This window comes from Pteronotus mesoamericanus, unplaced genomic scaffold, assembly GCF_021234165.1.
Source record: "Pteronotus mesoamericanus isolate MK-2021 breed Mesoamerican mustached bat unplaced genomic scaffold, CSHL_Meso_final contig_591, whole genome shotgun sequence".
Taxonomy (NCBI): Eukaryota; Metazoa; Chordata; class Mammalia; order Chiroptera; family Mormoopidae; genus Pteronotus; species Pteronotus mesoamericanus.
In genome coordinates, this window is record NW_026555208.1 from 1726383 (window position 1) to 1743708 (window position 17326).

General features: G+C 47.5%; 1 protein-coding gene across 2 annotated transcripts; it reads left to right on the forward strand.

Moving 5' to 3' along the window:
- The first annotated feature begins 833 nt into the window (after positions 1-833).
- Positions 834-8606, forward strand: CCKBR (cholecystokinin B receptor). Of its 2 annotated transcripts, XM_054580698.1 has the most exons (5): positions 834-1082; positions 6268-6519; positions 6674-6923; positions 7192-7367; positions 7533-8606. In XM_054580698.1, exons 1-5 carry the CDS (start codon positions 932-934, stop codon positions 8069-8071), a joined length of 1368 nt encoding a protein of 455 aa, XP_054436673.1. In that variant the 5' UTR covers positions 834-931; the 3' UTR covers positions 8072-8606. The 2 variants fall into 2 exon arrangements, with proteins under 2 accessions (XP_054436673.1, XP_054436674.1); XM_054580699.1 differs by lacking the exon at positions 6268-6519.
- Positions 8607-17326: the final 8720 nt, after the last annotated feature.

Below are 17326 nucleotides of genomic sequence, written 5' to 3' on the forward strand. Positions count from 1 at the left end.
CTGGTCCGCATTGCAACCATACCCCACCGTCACTCCACCCCACTGCCGTTTATTCTAGGCAGTTCTCACCACTACCCCCACTGCCCTCGACACCCAAGTCAGACTGTTCCTCCGGGGCAGCCCTTTTCCCTGCCAGGGATCCCGGGGTCAAACGCTGCCTCTCCCGCTCCATCTCCTTGAGAGCTTTTAGTTGGAAGCGTGTGTTGGGTCCGCGGTAGGAAGTGGTGGATGCGGGGACAGATGCAGGGACTACCCCAGCCCAGCAAGGAGGAACTGCCGGGAACCGCGGTCGCGATAGCGTCGCGGTCACTGCGGCCGCAGCGGTGTAGTACAGTAACCGCGGCGCTCCTCGTGGGCTAGGGCATCTGCGCCCTCAGTTGCCACCTCTACGATCCCCGCACACCATAGAAAGATGCTAGACCCCACAGCTCCCGTACCTTACTCTCTTACCCACCCTTCTTACTCTCCCTACCCCGCAAACACCCTCCTCGAAATCTCTCCACCCACCCCCAGCACCCCGCCAACACGGGCGCGCGCGCTCGCGCCCGCACACACACACACACACACACACACACGCACGCACGCACAATTCCCCGGGGCCGGGGATTGTGGCGCGGGGAGGTGGGAGCGGAGGAAGTCTCTAAGAGCGGAGAGATCGAAGGAGGGGGCGAGCCTGAAGGACAGTTACGCTGGGGGCAGGTCCGGGGCGGGAGAGGCGGCGGAGATCACCTGGTGGGATAGGCTGCCTAGCCGAGCCGCGGGGGCGCGAGCCCAGGCCGGGAGCGCTGCGAAGGAGTGGAGGGCAGGGGCCAAGGTTGGGGGCGGGACCAGGCGGGCGCGGGCGCCGCCGGGGAATCGCTGCTGGAGCAAGTGGAGCCGCGTCGGGAACCCGCCTGGCCAAGCCGAGGGAGGCGGCGGCTGGGCCGGGGCCATGGAGCTACTGAAGCTGAACCGGAGCATGCCAGGATCCGGACCCGGGCCAGGAGCTTCCCTGTGCCGCCCGGGCCCCCCCTTCCTCAACAGCAGCGGTACCGGCAACCTCAGCTGCGAGCTGCCTCGCGTCCGCGGCAACGGGACACGAGGTGGGTGCCTCCTTAAGCCCCCTCCAAAAGCTCCTTCTCACTGCCCTCCACAACACAAATAGAGGGACCCCATTGCCCCCACACTGCCTCCTCAAACGCTTACACCATCCCCTCAAGGCGCTCCCTCAGGCCCCAAACAGTTTCCCTGACACATTTGTCCTCTGCAATTCTTAAAACTCCATCCCAGCTTCACACTACGTGGTCAGAGCCCCTTCACACTCTGCTGCCCTGGTCCCACCCAGAGCTTCTGGTAACCCCCAAAGCACAACCCCCTCCTCAGCACACAGCCCGCTCCTAGACACCGATAGATGGTGAGGAAGCAAGGACTTCCTCTTGCCAATCCTTCTGGGTCTCTCCTTTTCTTTACATACAGTTCACAGAGTCACAATGGGGAAGGAAAGAAAGGGCAAAAAGCAAGGTTGGGGAAAAGAAAGGGGTTGTTTGGGGGAGGGAGCACTCTGGAAGACCTAAGTGGGAAATTTGAGTTCTAATCTGTGTCCCCTACCCCAACCGCCAACCTTCCCCAAAGAGATCCTCAAACTTGGATTAGGCTGGAAGTTAGTTAGGCTGCCTGTCTCCATTTCACTCATCCTGAAATCCCCCTGCCTCCCAACTTGAAATTCTTCTCGAGCCTCCGAACCCTCTTTTTTTATTGTCTCCAAGTCCCTTCCAAGCCTCCTCTCCACCCTGCCTTGCCTTTGGTTTCACCCTCCTAGAGCCTGGCTGCCCCCTCCATCCCACCTTCCTTCCCCCCTTCAGATGACACCCATTCACCCAGTCCCCAAAATAACTTCCACTCTTCCCATCAGTCAGCATCCTCATTTTTTTTTTTTTTTTTTTTGATGACCTGGCTCAAGATATATTTTCCCCTTCCTGTGCCTTTTCTAAAATGTCTTCTGGGCACTTGCTATTGTAGTCCCTGCGCTAGACGCTGGGGACGCAAGGATGAACTACACGCAGTCTGGACCCTCATTGGTCCATAGTCAAGTGTAAAGAGGAGACAAAACCAATGGGGAAAAATCACAGTCAACATGGGAAGTCCCATGAGAGGGTCCAAATTATCAGCACCCAAAGGAGATGGGGTTAGAGAACTTCACAGAGGGAACCTGGGAGCTGGGTTTTGAAGTTGGAGTTTATTAAGCAGAAAAAGAAAAAGTGGGGTTTCAGGAGAGGAAACGGTGTTAATTGAGAGAAGGAAATTATTCCAAGCCCAGGAAAGTGGGAATAAATTATAATTCAAGTTTTTGGGGTTTTTTTACCCAACATAATAATGCATGCTTTTTCAGACCAGCTGTTACACATTCTCGCTTGGATTCTCTCATTCAACAAATATTTATTAAACCAGAGATTACACGAGGCACCAAAACTGATACAATTCCTGTTTCGTTGAGCTCACAGTTTAGTGGAAGAGACAGAGAAGTAAGCAGGAAATTGCAGCGCAAAGTGGGAAGTGCCTTGAGGGAGCTGCGGGCACATAGGCAAGGAGCACTTCTAGCTTAGCTTAGCCTTGGGAATCAAAGTTGAACTCCTGAGAAGGTGAAGAATGAACTGAATAAAAATTAAATAAGATGTGGGAGAGCCAGCTAAGCGAACAAACAGAAAAAACAAAAAGCATCCCTAGCCGAGGAACAGTGTATGTAAAAGCCCAAAGTTGAAATCCATGGCACTATTGTTCAGGGTCTCATAGTTTCTGGGTGCCTGAAGTATATACCATAAGAGAGGAATAATGAACATTCAGAATGAAGACTAGCATAAAGGACTTATGGAGAGCCTTCTAGACCTGGCTAAGGAGTGTTGGTTTTATCTTAAGGACAATGGGAACTACTGAAAGTTTCAGTAGTACTGCCAGGATGGATTGGAGGACAAAACATGAAAGGCAGAGAGTGAAGGCAGGCGGACCCTTTTAGAAGGCTACTGTATTACACTGGTCCTAGTGAAAGATGATGCTGGCTTAGACTAAGGTACTGGCATGAGGATGGAGAGAAGCGAATGGATTTGAGAAGCACTGCTGGAGGTGGAATCAACTGAATTTAGTGCTTTATGGGAAATAGCAATGGAGGAAGAGATCGAGGAATGATGTTCAGGTTTTGGACTTGGACAGTTGGATAGATATCCGTGCTATAAAATGAGGAGGTTTACCAGGGAGAAGAATCAGGTTTGAAAGAGAAGATTATAATTGACTCAGCTTGGAACCCACTGAGCTTAAATGCTGGTGAGATACTCAGCTGGGGTTGCCCAGTAAACTATTGAACCCAAGGGTCTGTAATCTAGGGGAAAGGCACGATCTGGAAACACAGGCTTCAAAGGTCTTTGCCTAGAGGAGGTAATGAAAGCCATGGGAATAGATCAAATTTTCTATAGAATGAAAAGAGAGGTACTAGGACAAAACCCTGGAAAAAAAAAACAAAAATATTAAAAAGCAAGGCAAAGGCCCTGGCTGGTATGGCTCAGTGGATTGAGCATCAGCCTGTGAACTGGAAGGCCACAAGTTCTATTCCCAGTCAGAGCACATGCCTGGGTTGCAGGCCAGGTCCTCAGTTGGGGGTGTATGAAAGACAACTGGTCGATGTTTCTCTTGCACATGTTTCTCTCCATCTCTTTCTTCTTCTCATCTTCTCTCTCTAAAAGATAAATAAATAAAATCTTTGAAAAAAATAAAAAAATAAAAAGCCAGGCAAAGAAAGTAAAGTCCATGAGGGTTGAAGGTACAGAAGACAGCAGGGATAGAGAACAGAGCAAATGACCCTGAAAAAGCAGAATATGAAGTGATTCAGTGAAGTGATTCACATCATAGATGTAAGAATTGGCCTCACTTATCTGGATATTGTTGCCCACACACAGCTGGATATTACACAGGACATCAGAAGTTACCCACCAAGACCCTGTTGTCCAGGCTCACTCAAGTGTTACCTGTAGAAATTTGGATATTACCCACACTATTCGGATGTAATCCACACAGACACAGGCTTGAGTATTACCCATGTTCACTCAGATGCTACCCACAGAAAAAGAGATGTGAGCCACACTCACATTACTATCGCCCAAATCATTTAGATTTTACTCATCCGTTAAACACACTCACTTTCATTTCACTATTATGCACACACAATTAGATATTACCGGTACTCACTTAAGTAATCTTTCTCCAGATACTACCCTTACACATTTAGATATTACCCATAAAGACTCAGATCAGATTAACTCAATCCAATTAACATTTCACTTAACATCTTAACATCTCATATTTACACTCACTTAAATATTGTCCCCTTGAATATTAGTTCTGTCTCCAAAGAAACAGAGCCAGAGAGGAGAGGGCATATCAAGCTTTAGAGGCAGAGAGGTGAAGGATGGATGAGGACGGACAAAGCAGGTGAATATTTATGCAGAGTGACAGAGATTCATTCCAGATTCACTGACAAGCAAGTGTTGACACCTCCTCTGAGAGGGACATTATGCCAAGTGCTAGGGATATGCTGGAAAATGAGATGGACATTGATGCTGATCTCAAGAAGCTTGTAGTCCAGTGGGAGAGACAAAGAATTAAACATCATCACGTTCAGTGAGAAGTGTCATGAGAGAGAACAAAGAGAGGGAGAAAGAAGCACTGAGATTGAGGTTTGATTGGAGAAAGGAGGCAGCGTGATGAATGACAAAGGAGTCAAAGAGCAGTACCAAGCAAAGCATTTTAGAGATCTGGAGACTTGGCTTTTATTCTGATTCTGCCCCTTACTGCGTGCTCTGAGCAAGTAACATCACTGCTCGGTTTAGTTTGGGGATCTGTTGGAAATAACATTTACTTGATACCTACAGCAGTTTCTGAATAAGTTAGTATTACTGATGAGAAAGCAGCTTAATATGGGAACTAAGGCATGGCAGCAAATGTATGGGCTGAGGAAGAGAGAGTTGCAGCTCTGAGTCTTCCTCTCCCCCAGCCTGGAAGACTCTGTCCCTGCTCTCTCCCTTCAGGCTTTGGACTCCTTCATGATGAGGCCATAGGCATGAGTGACGGGGCCAATTTAATTCAATTCAGTTTTGTCTGGGTCTTCTTAGCTTTGATATATAGACCCAAAGATGAATCCACCTCCCAATAGTCAACGATGCAAGTGAATGGAGTCAGCCCTCTGTCTAGCCCAGCAACTCTAGTGTCTCCCCTGTGAGTTCCCACAGCACTTGTGTATTCCTCAACCTCCACTCCTCATTACACTGTGTGGCAGTTATCTGTTATATACCTGAGTATCCCTCCATGTTTTCATGTTCATATCTATCCCCAGCACCTGGCAAAATGTTTGTTGAGTGAGAATGAATGTTTGGAGATCATTAATATATAAGGCAGACAGTAAAAAGAATTCTAATAGATGTGTGAAGAAAATATATTGGTCAGAGGAAGGGGAGATAAACTCCAAATGAGGTGTTCAGAAAGGCCTTGCACAGAAGGGTGTACTTGATTTCAGTGTTAAGGACATTGGTAAATAGGAATTCACCAGATACAGAAAACAAGTTTGTGATGAGAGATGGGGGTCGTTGAAAGAGCATTCCAGGCTGAGAAACCAATGCGAGCAAAGGAGAGAGCCAGGAGTGCCTTCAAGAAACTGAGTCATCCAGTAGCTTAAGTGGGTGCATTGCAGGGAGGAGGGGGAAGGGGGAAGAGGGCAGTCCTCAGAGACTCTTCACGTGCCAAAAGGTTGCAGACAGTAGAGAGTAGGTGAAGGTGGTTTTTTTAGACAATAAAGATAGGACCTGACCTGTCAAATACTACAAGGAGATTAAGCAGAATAGGCTTACGAGAGACCTTTCGATTTAACAGTTAAAGCTTAGTGACCTTGGGAAGGAGTGTCCAAACAGTGATGTGCAGACAGACAGGGCACTGACTGTAATGGACAGATAAGTGAGCAGAAAGATGCATGTAACCCTTTCGAGAAGTTTGGCTACAAAGAGATTTGAAGTAAAGCTTGAGAAAAGACAAACTTTCTTAAGAAAGGGTAGAGTTAGGCCAATTTAATTAAGCCTCTAGGGGTTAGAAGGATAAAAGATTCAAGTTCACCATTTACTGAGTGGGGGTGGAGAGTGTTCTTGGGAAACAGGGGCTCAGGGCCGGTAGTGGAGGCTGGGGATGAATGAGACTGGACGGTCTGGCCGAGTGGGGGCCAGACCCCTCTAGCCACCTCTTCCTTTTTCTACTCAGAATTGGAGCTTGCCATTAGGGTCACCCTTTATGCAGTGATCTTTCTGATGAGCGTTGGAGGAAACGTACTGATCATCGTGGTCCTGGGACTGAGCCGCCGCCTGAGGACTGTCACCAACACCTTCCTGCTCTCACTGGCTGTCAGCGACCTCCTACTGGCAGTGGCCTGCATGCCCTTCACCCTCCTGCCCAATCTCATGGGCACATTCATCTTTGGCACAGTCATCTGCAAGGCAGTTGCCTACCTCATGGGTAGGTGAGACAACCACCCTTCCCCCCTTCCCCCTCTCCTCTTCCACAGCGCTTGCCCAATGTCCTGGGTGTTTCCCGAATATAGCTGAGGAGATCACACTGGTGAATGTGTAGTTCATGCTTCCTAGGTGACCCTTTCCTCTTCCCTTACTAGGGGTGTCTGTGAGTGTGTCTACCCTAAGCCTGGTGGCCATCGCCTTGGAACGGTACAGCGCCATCTGCCGACCACTGCAGGCGCGCGTGTGGCAGACGCGCTCCCACGCAGCTCGTGTGATCATTGCCACGTGGATGCTGTCCGGACTTCTCATGGTGCCCTACCCCGTGTACACCGTTGTGCAGCCAGTGGGTCCCCGGGTGCTGCAATGCGTGCATCGCTGGCCCAGTGCGAGGGTTCGCCAAACCTGGTGAGGGTGCCTTGTCTGTTCCTGGGAATCCCTTCTCCATCTCCATTAGATGCTTAGGACCATTTTCCAGAATCTTCCTCCAGCTGTTCCAGGAATTACCACTCCAACTCCGTTTCTGCACCCACCACCCTGGGACTCCCATTTGGGGCTTCTCTAAGCCTTCCCAGCAGCACCCCCAAATCCTAGGAACATCAGTTCTTAGCTCTTCCTCCATCTGTGATCATGGCTAGACAAAGACCCGCCTGATTGGTCTGTGCTCTGTCTCCAGGTCGGTGCTGCTGCTCCTGCTCTTGTTCTTCATCCCGGGTGTGGTGATGGCCGTGGCCTACGGGCTTATTTCCCGTGAGCTCTACTTAGGGCTTCGTTTTGATGGCGACAGTGACAGCGAGAGCCAGAGCCGAGTCCGAAGCCAAGGAGGGCTGCCGGGTGCTGCTGCGGCACCTGGTGGGTAAAATCCATAAGGGGCGGGGCTTTGGAAAAGGGCAGGGCCTAGGGTTGGTGGGTCGGAAAGGAGTAGAAAGAGAGGCTGGAAATGCGGGGTTTGGTGGGTTGGTCTGGAGGTTGTAAGAACTCAGTCTTCTGCTCTGAGCGCCCACTCTCTGTGCTCAGATGCTGCCCTACCGAACGGGCGTTGCCGGCCAGAGACCCGGCTTGCTGGCGAGGACGGCGATGGCTGTTACGTGCAGCTTCCGCGCTCCCGGCCTGCACTGGAGTTGTCTGCGCTGACTGCACCCACTACCGGGCCAGGACCCGGCCACAGGCCCACCCAAGCCAAGCTGTTGGCGAAGAAGCGTGTGGTGCGAATGTTGCTGGTGATCGTTGTGCTTTTTTTCCTGTGTTGGCTGCCAGTGTACAGCGCCAATACGTGGCGGGCCTTCGACGGCCCTGGAGCGCGCCGAGCACTTTCAGGCGCGCCCATCTCTTTCATCCACTTGCTGAGCTATGCCTCGGCTTGTGTCAACCCTCTGGTCTACTGCTTCATGCACCGTCGCTTTCGCCAGGCCTGTCTCGACACGTGTGCCCGCTGCTGCCCTCGGCCTCCGCGAGCTCGCCCCAGGCCTCTTCCAGACGAGGACCCTCCCACCCCCTCCATTGCTTCACTGTCCCGGCTGAGCTACACCACCATCAGCACCCTGGGGCCTGGCTGAGGGGTAGAGGGGAGCCGGGGCTGAGTCAGGACAGACCTACTTTTATCATTCCTGACCACCCAGACACACAAGAGACACAGACAAACTGACACCAAAGAGCGACACCCAACAGTATGGACTAACCCCAGTGCACAGGAAAATGTGGCTTATTGACACAATTAAACAACCCAGACCCCCCCCCAACACACACACACAGAAAAGGAGGCACACTTGATGACCCAGACACAGCATCACTAGTCATGGGCTATCTTTCCATGGTGGGAACCCTGTGACAGGGGAACCTGCCTCTTACGCTTGGATAGTACTGACACTGATTTATTTAGGGATGTGGAGCCTGGCACTGGGCTGATTCCTGAGACGCTCCAGGCTCTCCCCAGTTTGACCTCAGAGTGCCCTTCCCCAATCAGCACTGGGAACACCAACCTAATCTCACAGCTCCCAGACCAATAGGCTGTTTTGCATTAAGAAGTCCCTTCATTACTTTCCAGTTAAATACTATGTCCCTGCCCCCTCCTCCTCTACCTGATGTCTTCAAGAAGTAATAAATGACTTGGCTTCCTCCTAAACTTCCATTCTGGGTGTTTTTTTGGCTCAGATGAGGAAGCATGGGGTTTCGTGGTCTTTGCTGTAAGGTCACACATAGCAGGACCCCCTGCCAAAAATCCCATAGTCTGAGGCTGGAAGAGGCTGTGTGTTGTCTCTGGGTTGTCATCCTGGACCCACCTATACACCCATGTCATAGATAGTAGCTGGGAATAGGGTGAGTGTAGGAGGTAAGAGATCCATGGTACATCGTGAGTCCTGAGCACATTCTCCTAAAGTGGTGTCCTTGTTACGGTATTATATTAATAAATGCTTATTAAACATTTCAAAAAAGATAAAAAGAGGAAGCACTGCATAATGAGACTCAGTTTATTCGATGTGTGTTTGAAAAGCCAGGGGTCAGACCATGACGGGTGTACAGAAGCTAATTAAAGAGTAGAACCTTTTCATGCACTCCTCTCTGGCAGTAGAACCTGGCCAAACTTCTGCTCTATGGAAGCACCCTTACTGCCCAGCAACAACAAAGAGGGGTGGGGAGGGCTGGACCTGAAGAGAATTCCCAAAGCCCAAACTCCCTTTTGACTGTAAGACTGATTCAGCCCCAGAGAGGCAGAGACAGCAACACCCTCCCCTTCATACACACAATGACAAACAGGGAAGAACAGATGAGCTCACCAAAGGGACATTACATGGATAATCAGAGGTATGCTATGTTGGAAGAGGGTTTCCTTGACATTTCATCTTGTAACAGGTGGGCAAACTGAGACCCAGAGCAGGAAAGAAAACTGCTCAAGGTCATACAATAAATAAGTACAAGACAAAAATAACTCTCCTAAAGTACTGAGTTGGAGATGGGAAAGAAACCATACCCACAGGAGGCAGACCCAAGTTTTGTGCCCAGAACTTATAAAATCGGGAACCCTTTTTTAAGAAAAAGAATACAAAAGATACAGATACAAAATTGCTAGGATATTGACCGGGGCCTTGGAAGACACTTGCATGAGTGAGGAGCCTTGAAATCTAAGCCTCATTAGCTACACAGCTAATAATGCCTCTACAGTCAACCCACTACGCTGGTCAAAGGCTGGGTAAAGCGAAGGACAGTGAGAAGGGAGAGTGGGTTTTCGGTGAAGGAACCAGCACTAAGGTGGCTCCTATCCATCCTCTCTGCTGGGCTCTGGGCTGCAAGAGGCAGGACTAAGTAAAAACGAAGGGAGAAGGCGTTCCAAGCTGTCAACCAGGACAGTGCTAGTTAAAAATAGAATCCCAGCTGGTGTGAGGAGCTGAAGGCAAGATATTGGGCCTTTTTCTCTCATGCCAATTTTCCCTGGATTGGGGGGCAGGGAAGAAGTAGCACTGCTCACTGGCTTAACAGCCCTCCCAGCCCCGCCCCCATCCCTACCCTCCCTTCTGAAGAAGCATCCTTGATGAGGGTCAGCCCCTCCAGCTGGGACCTGCGCTCTCGATGACCACCAGATGGCAGTGGGGACTCCAAGGAGGAGGGCTCAGTCCCGCCTCAGTCTGGATCATCATCTTAAGCACTGTGGAGGGGGCTAGCCTAAAATCTAACACAGCAGGCATCGCCTAAACAACCCCATTTCACACACTGTGCAGACCTTTAGTCTACTGAATACTTAACCACCCATCGTTTACCCAGTGCTTTATCTAGTTACCAAATGTAGAATCTCAGGAGCCTCCCATCTATTTTCCTTCTCTTGAAATGGGATGAAACATTTCAGGTCCAGATTTAATATCACAGCTTCCGTGAAGTGCTGCTTAGCTATCCTGGCAAAGTTCATGCGCTCATACAGTACTGACTGTGTTCTCTGTTCTATCGTAGTTATTCATGTCCCTGCCTGACTTCCCGCATTGGGCTGGGAACAGCATGACATAGTAGGAAGATGAATAAACTTGGGTCTAGATGATGGGGTGATGGAAGGCATGGCAGTGCTATGTGACAGGTGTTCTGTATACACAATTCTTTTTGTTCTCAAACCTCTTCTACAGAAATTTCTCTTCATTTGGCAGCAGAAGAAAGTGAAGTTGAGAAATTTAGGTCCTGCAGCTGGAATGGAGGCAAGAACTAAGCTGAGGAATTTGTTCCCAGAGCTTTTTCTCTTTCCACTATGCTGTATTGCCTTCTTTCAAGCCTTAAAGACTTGAACAGGTTCCAGTGGCCTTGCCATTTAAAAGTTGTGTGATTTTGTGCACCTTATTTCAGTGAGGCTCAGTCTCAGTTAAAAAGCAGGAATAGCTATGTTAACTTCTGTGATATTGTAATTTTTATAATAAGAAATATATATCCGGCCCTGGCTGGTGTGACTCAGTGGATTGAGTGCCAGCCTGCAAACCAAAAGGGTCACAGATTTGATTCCTAGTGCAGGGCACATGCCTGGGTTGCAGGCCTGGTCTCCAGTAGGGGACGTGCAAGATGCAATCAAACTGATGTTCCTCTCCCTCTCTTTCTCCCTTCCATCCCCTCTCTAAAAATAAGTAAATAAAATCTTTTAAAGAAAGAAAGAAATATATATGCGGTCTTTGCCCTTGTCCCCTTCTTGGCACCAAGCTCCTAAATCCTTGGAATTTTATAAGTGTGGAGAGCCACAACAGTGTCTTTTGTTGTATAAATGAGGTGTCCTTTGGAAAGCCTCTAGGTCACCTAAGAATGGCAGGTGGTCGTCACAGGAACCAACAAGTGATTAGAGGGTTGGAACTTGTAGTTCCTCTCTCTGACCTCCAAGGACAGAAGAGGGAATGGAGATTGAGTCCCATCACCAATACCAATAATTTAACCAATCATGCCTATGTAATGAAGCTTACATAAAAACCCCAAATAACAGGATTTGGAGAGCTTCTTGTTTGATGGTCACATGCAGCTTCAGGGGAAAAGGTATGTAGCTCCTTACCTCTCTTTCCATATCTTGCCCTATGCAGCTCCAAAAAAAAAGTGAATTTCTTGGCTAAGTCTCAGAAACTCTGGCTGACATGGGGACAAACAAAAAAAGAGGCAGTGTCACAGTAAACATGAAGAGAGAAGGACCTTAGGCCGGAAATTGGCCCCTCTCAGAAACAACTCAAGACAGAGTATCAGACAACCATACGCTCTGGTTAGTCAGGTCTTTCTAGGGGGGAGCAAAAGAGGCTTTATGGAAAGACATTTTTTCCTTTGAGCTATCTCTGGAAGAGGATATGTGGGAGGAAAGGAAAGCAAGCAGAAAGAGCAGGGAAGAAAGCCAGCCCCAAGGGTCAAAGCTGTGTTGGCGGACATAATGCCTGGAGTTGAAGCCCTCCTGAAAGTGGTGGCCCTGATTGCAGATTCTAGTTGCTATGGTTTTTTAGATTTTTCAAGTTCTCTGAGCCTCATTCAGAGCCCCAAAACCTCAGGGAGCATTTGGCTGGCCAGACGCCAAACTCTTGGTCCATCACTAATATCATGCACAGAGATGAGCACCTCCCTCTTGGTAGGGCCCAGTCTTTTGGAAACAGAATTCTAGCCCAACTAAACAGCCACATCATGAGGGAATGAAAGAGTTAACCAGTTAGGCCCATGGAAGTAGCACTTTGTCTTAATCAAATAGTTTTGGGCCTCAAGACCCCTAAAGAATACAAGGGGAGGGAGATAAAGCATGGAAGGGCTCTTCGTGAATGAGCGTTTGAACAATAAGGTGCGTTTGAGTGATAAGGCTGTTCAATTTCCCAGGGTAAAATAACTGGGCTTCGAGCAATGTGGGGAAGGCAGAAACATATGCCATCCCCAGCCAGGATACATAATCCCCTTACTGTTTCAAGAAATAGGGTTACAATTCTCCCTGCATGTGGGCAAGGAGAGGCAGGTGCAAAGGCCCCACTGGACAGGGGCAGGAACTTCCAGGTGGAGCTCAGTTTGTGGCCGGGGCAGCGGGGTAGGGTGGGGAAGATTCCTTTCTTGGTTCAAACCAGAGATAACTTCCTCATCCTTCCAAATTTAATAGTATTGATCCTCCCTGAAGTAATGCACAGTCCACCAGGGCATTTGAAGGCCAGCCCCCAGGCTGCATAGTTGTATGGGCCTGTAGTTCGGCCCAGAAAAGGCAAGCACAAAAATGATGGAATGGTTGAGGCAGGAAGTCTGGCTTTAAGGACAGAATTTGTAGGTATTGCAGCCAGTGAGATGGAGGGTTCTCACATATGGCAAGGAACAGCTTCAGCCACCAACATGGAATGGGGATACAGGTCAAACCACAACTAGATAGCAAAAGTGAGAATCTGAACAAAAGAGGCCAATATGCAGCTACACCCCAGGGAGCCAACACCAGTTTCCTGGCATGAATACTGATCTCATTGGCAGAATGATCTGGTACCCAGTCTACTCAATGCCATTTACTATGGAGTAACTAGCTCTAACTGGTTACTTTCCCTTTCTGAGCCTCAGTTTCTTTCATCTGTCGGTATCCGTCACCTAAAGATATTTCATGCCTTGTTATGTAGTTGTGAGGGTTACATGAGGTGCAGCCCTTATCCCTCCTAGAAAATGTACAAGCTCAGGGAGATTGTTAGAGGCCCTACTTATCATTGAGACAGTTTAGCACCCACCTTCACATGTAATTCAAAGTAAAAATAACACCGAATCATAATATCATGAAAGAAGTCCAATAAACTTCTGTCTTCTCTATATGACTACTTTAGTGTTTTTTATTTGAAATGTCAAACATTGACTTACTTATTTTAATTTTTCTATTAGTCATACATGCACATATGTCAACTAGTTCTGCAACATTAAGACAAATAGCAGTCCCCAGATTCCTGCTTTGTTCTTCTCTTATTTCCCTTCTACAAAAGGAATCACTTTCATATCTTTTATCCATTTTTTTAGTATTTATCCCCATATCTTTTAATAACATGTTAGATTACTTCTTGGTTCTTCCATTTGGCAGTATTATCTATTAACTACTCACCATGGAAGATGAGGGTTTAATTTGCATATCCACCACCAGCCCACCAGACACACACTCGTACACACCCTTTCCACCCAATAAAATTGTCAACATAATTTCGTCATTGTCATAATCAGACTCCAAGGTGATCCCCAATGACACATCTTTTTGTACATATACCCTTATGTAGTGCTGTCCCACTTTAAGGCTAATCTGTATAAGCAAGAGAATATCGAAATGTTTAGTAAAAATGGGATCCACACCTGCGTGCATGTGTGGACTTGGCCTCGCACTCACCTCACCTCGGCCCAGCCCTTTTGGGTCCTATATTTGACATTTTGATGTCTTGTTCACCATAGACTTTTCCCATTAATTTTATTATTTAAATATTGCATTAAAATATTCTTTTTCCTACTCATTAACTTTTTGATGCCTCTTTAAATTGTGCACCAAGGCCATAAAGCCACCTCACGCAGTTTACATTAGTCCCAGCCCTAACATATTTTTCTAATAGCTTCTTAATAAAGGGTGCATGGAAGGAAAATCTTTAAAAGCTTCATGTCCACATATGTCTAATTCTACCCTCACACTGGATTCATAGTTTGGCCAGGTATATAATTCTAGGTTGGGAACTTTTTTTTACCAATATTTTGGAGATGTTATTCTTATAAAGTCCAAATTCACTTAACTTCTGCTCTTTTGTTTAATGTAGTAGCTGTCAATTTTAGAATTTTGGTGGTTATAAAGGTCAGTCCTCTTCAAGGTAGGACCGGACTTACTCTACCAGTGGAGGACTACAATAAAAGCTGATTGAACAGTGGATGGAGTTTTTCAACTTGTACCTTCATTGTAGGGGTGACCTGCTTAGGCTGTTTGTTGGGGAACTCCAGGTTCCCCATGACCTGCCATGATTCCTGTCAAGGTCAGGGAGAGAAGAGGAGATTCACCCATGCCAGTTCTAGAAGAGATGCAAAGATATGCAGTGTGCCCAAGGCAGGTGGTTCAGCCCAAAGCCCTGCCATACACACCCGAGATATTTCAGGTTCCCTTTGGTACCCACCTGAAAGTCACCTTTCTTCAGTAAACCCCAGAGAAATCAGATCTGCATGTTTCTCAGGTGCTGCTGTGCCATCCTGTCCTCATCCCCATTGCCTGCATCCTCACATGAAAGCTTAGAACTTCCACCATCTGATGGTGGGAACCGGAACCATGCACCACCAGAAACTGCTGCATCCAGAAACAGCTGAGATGAAAGGAGAGAAAGAGGCTCAGCACAGAGGTGTCCCTGGCTGTAGGAGGTCTTTCAGGACCGGGGGCAGGGAGCAGGAGAGAAAGGAGAAGGAAGTGCAAAAAAGCATGGCTGGGTCTGGGGAGGGTGAGCCCTGGGGAGACACTGGCAACAAGAATGGGACATAGTGAGGTGACAAGGGTCCCGGGGCAGAAGGACTGAGTGAGTGATCAACTGGGACAGGGAACAGATGGGTAAAAAGAAGACCAAGGAAAGTGAAACAGAGGATGGAAAGTTACCTTGGGAAAAGAAAGGACTTAGAAAGGGAGTCAGTGCTCTGTGACTGCAGCGCTGAGGGTCTCTCACCAGGGACAGGAAGGATAGCAGTGGAGCCCAGAAGTACCTGCCTGGGTAAGCCTTGGTTCTCCTATGTTTTGATGACTCTGTGGTGCTCTAACTCTGAAGATTTAGAAGACACTGCAGTAACTATTGAGCTGAGCTGTAACTGTTGTAACCTGGCAAAATGCAACTGCAACAATCCTAACTCCCAGTCCCATAATAACTCTCTCAATGTGCTTTCCCTTTTTCTAATCTGATCCTTGCAACAACGCTGACGATGTCAAAAATAAAATAAAATAAAAATAAAAACACTGGTGATGTCTTCAGGTGGTTATATTTTACAAGCAAAAAAAGTTAAATCTCAGGTGAAATGACCGGCTCAGAGTCACAGATCAAGTAATACTGAGGTTGGTTGTGATCTTATTGAAGCCTAGTCTGGAATAACAATAATTGTACTAGGATAAGACTCAGTGATACAGAGCTGATGGCTTTCTGGGCCCTCCCCAGAATGTCCCCAGACTGAAAAATTATTCCCTCCTCATCCCTAAATAAAGTCTGGGAAGGCAGATGCTCCTCATTCTGGTCTCCTCAACCTGGGATCTTGGGTCTCCAGATCCCTCTGTAGCATCTCTGAGAGCCCTCATGTGGAGGTGTCTATTGGGCATGGCTTTAATTCAGATCAACAATCATTTCAGAAATTGGGAGCTGTCTTAGATGGTTTAGGAGACTGTCATAGAATACCATGGACTGGATGGCTTAACAGCAATAGAAATTTATTTCTTACAGTTCGGCAGGCTGGGAAGTGCAAGATCCAGTGGCACATTTGATGTCTGGTGAGGATCTGCTTCCAAAATGTCCATCTTCTTGCTGTAAGGGACAAGGGAGCTTTCTCTGGCCTCCTTTACAAAGGCACTAATCCCATTCAAGAAGGCTATGCCCTCCTGACCTAATCTCCTCCCAAAGACCCTCTCTTCCAATAATCTAGTCACCTAGGCAGTTAGGTTTCAGCATATGAATTGGGGGGAGGGAGAGACACAAGTATTCAGACTATAGCAAAGCTGCAAAGGACTCGCTGCTTAGCGGGTATCAAATATGCTCAGGTGAAATGATCACTGCTTTGTTCTTCAGGAGTGAGGCAGTGTTACTGCCTTCTAATCTCTTAGACTGGCTTACTATCCCTCCTTTATTATTTTAGAATATTTTTAACGCTTCTAGTCCATGTAATTTAGTTTCATTTAATCTATTGATGCTGAACCCGGGGACTTTGGAATAAGTGGGTAGGAGGCCAGCTACTGAAAGGTCTAAAGGAAGAGCTTTCCAGGCAGACGGAATAGGGATGAGAGGCTCTAGAGCAGGAATGATCTTTGCAGTTTCTGGAAATAAAGGTTGCAGAAGTCTGGAGCACGTAACTAGAAAATGAAGTGACGTGAAATGAAGTCAGAGAGGAAGGCAGAGGTCTAACCTCAGTGGGGAGAAGCGGGGTTTGCAAGCTAAAGTATAAAATCTGGGCATCGGTGGGCTGTCAGTAGGAATATCCCCTTAAAGGCCATAATCTAGTACTGCAGAAGAGCAGAGGAGGTGAGACAAGATAATCTGTGTTAACCTGGCTGGGCCTCCTAAATGGAGAAAGCTGGAGGCAATGATGTGGGGTGATGAGAAAAACACAAAGACCGCTAGTTTGCAACACACAGAGCCACTGACCTAAGAAACCTTATTAAGAGGCATTCTAACCTCTCAAGCCCAGAAAACGAAGGGTGTTTGGAAGGATATTTGAAACCATAAACTCAATTCAAAGCTGCAGACTGCCTTAAGTGACTTCCCTCGGGGGAACTTTGTGAGCTGTCCACCTCTCAGGACAGAGATGGATTGTCATTGTCCTCTCTGTAGAAAAATCAGAAATCGTTTACATTGTCAGTGGAAGCGTATTACTCACTGGCTCAGCGCTTGTCCTCTAAAACTTATTCTTAGAATATATGAATAGGGTTTTAACAGATTGTTAATGAGGTTACAGCGGAGGATAAGGTTCTAAAGGGTAACGATATTGGAATGTAGCAACGCCTGGTAGGTTTCAGAGTCCTAATGAATTTCTACACAATCCTAGCCTTAACAATTCCATTTAAGAGAAAATGATGACATAAAACTCTTAAATATTTGTTTTTAAAGGACTTGTTTTTAAATTATTCACCTCTTCTGTCTGGGGTTTCTGTACTGTTGCCACTTTACACAAACGCA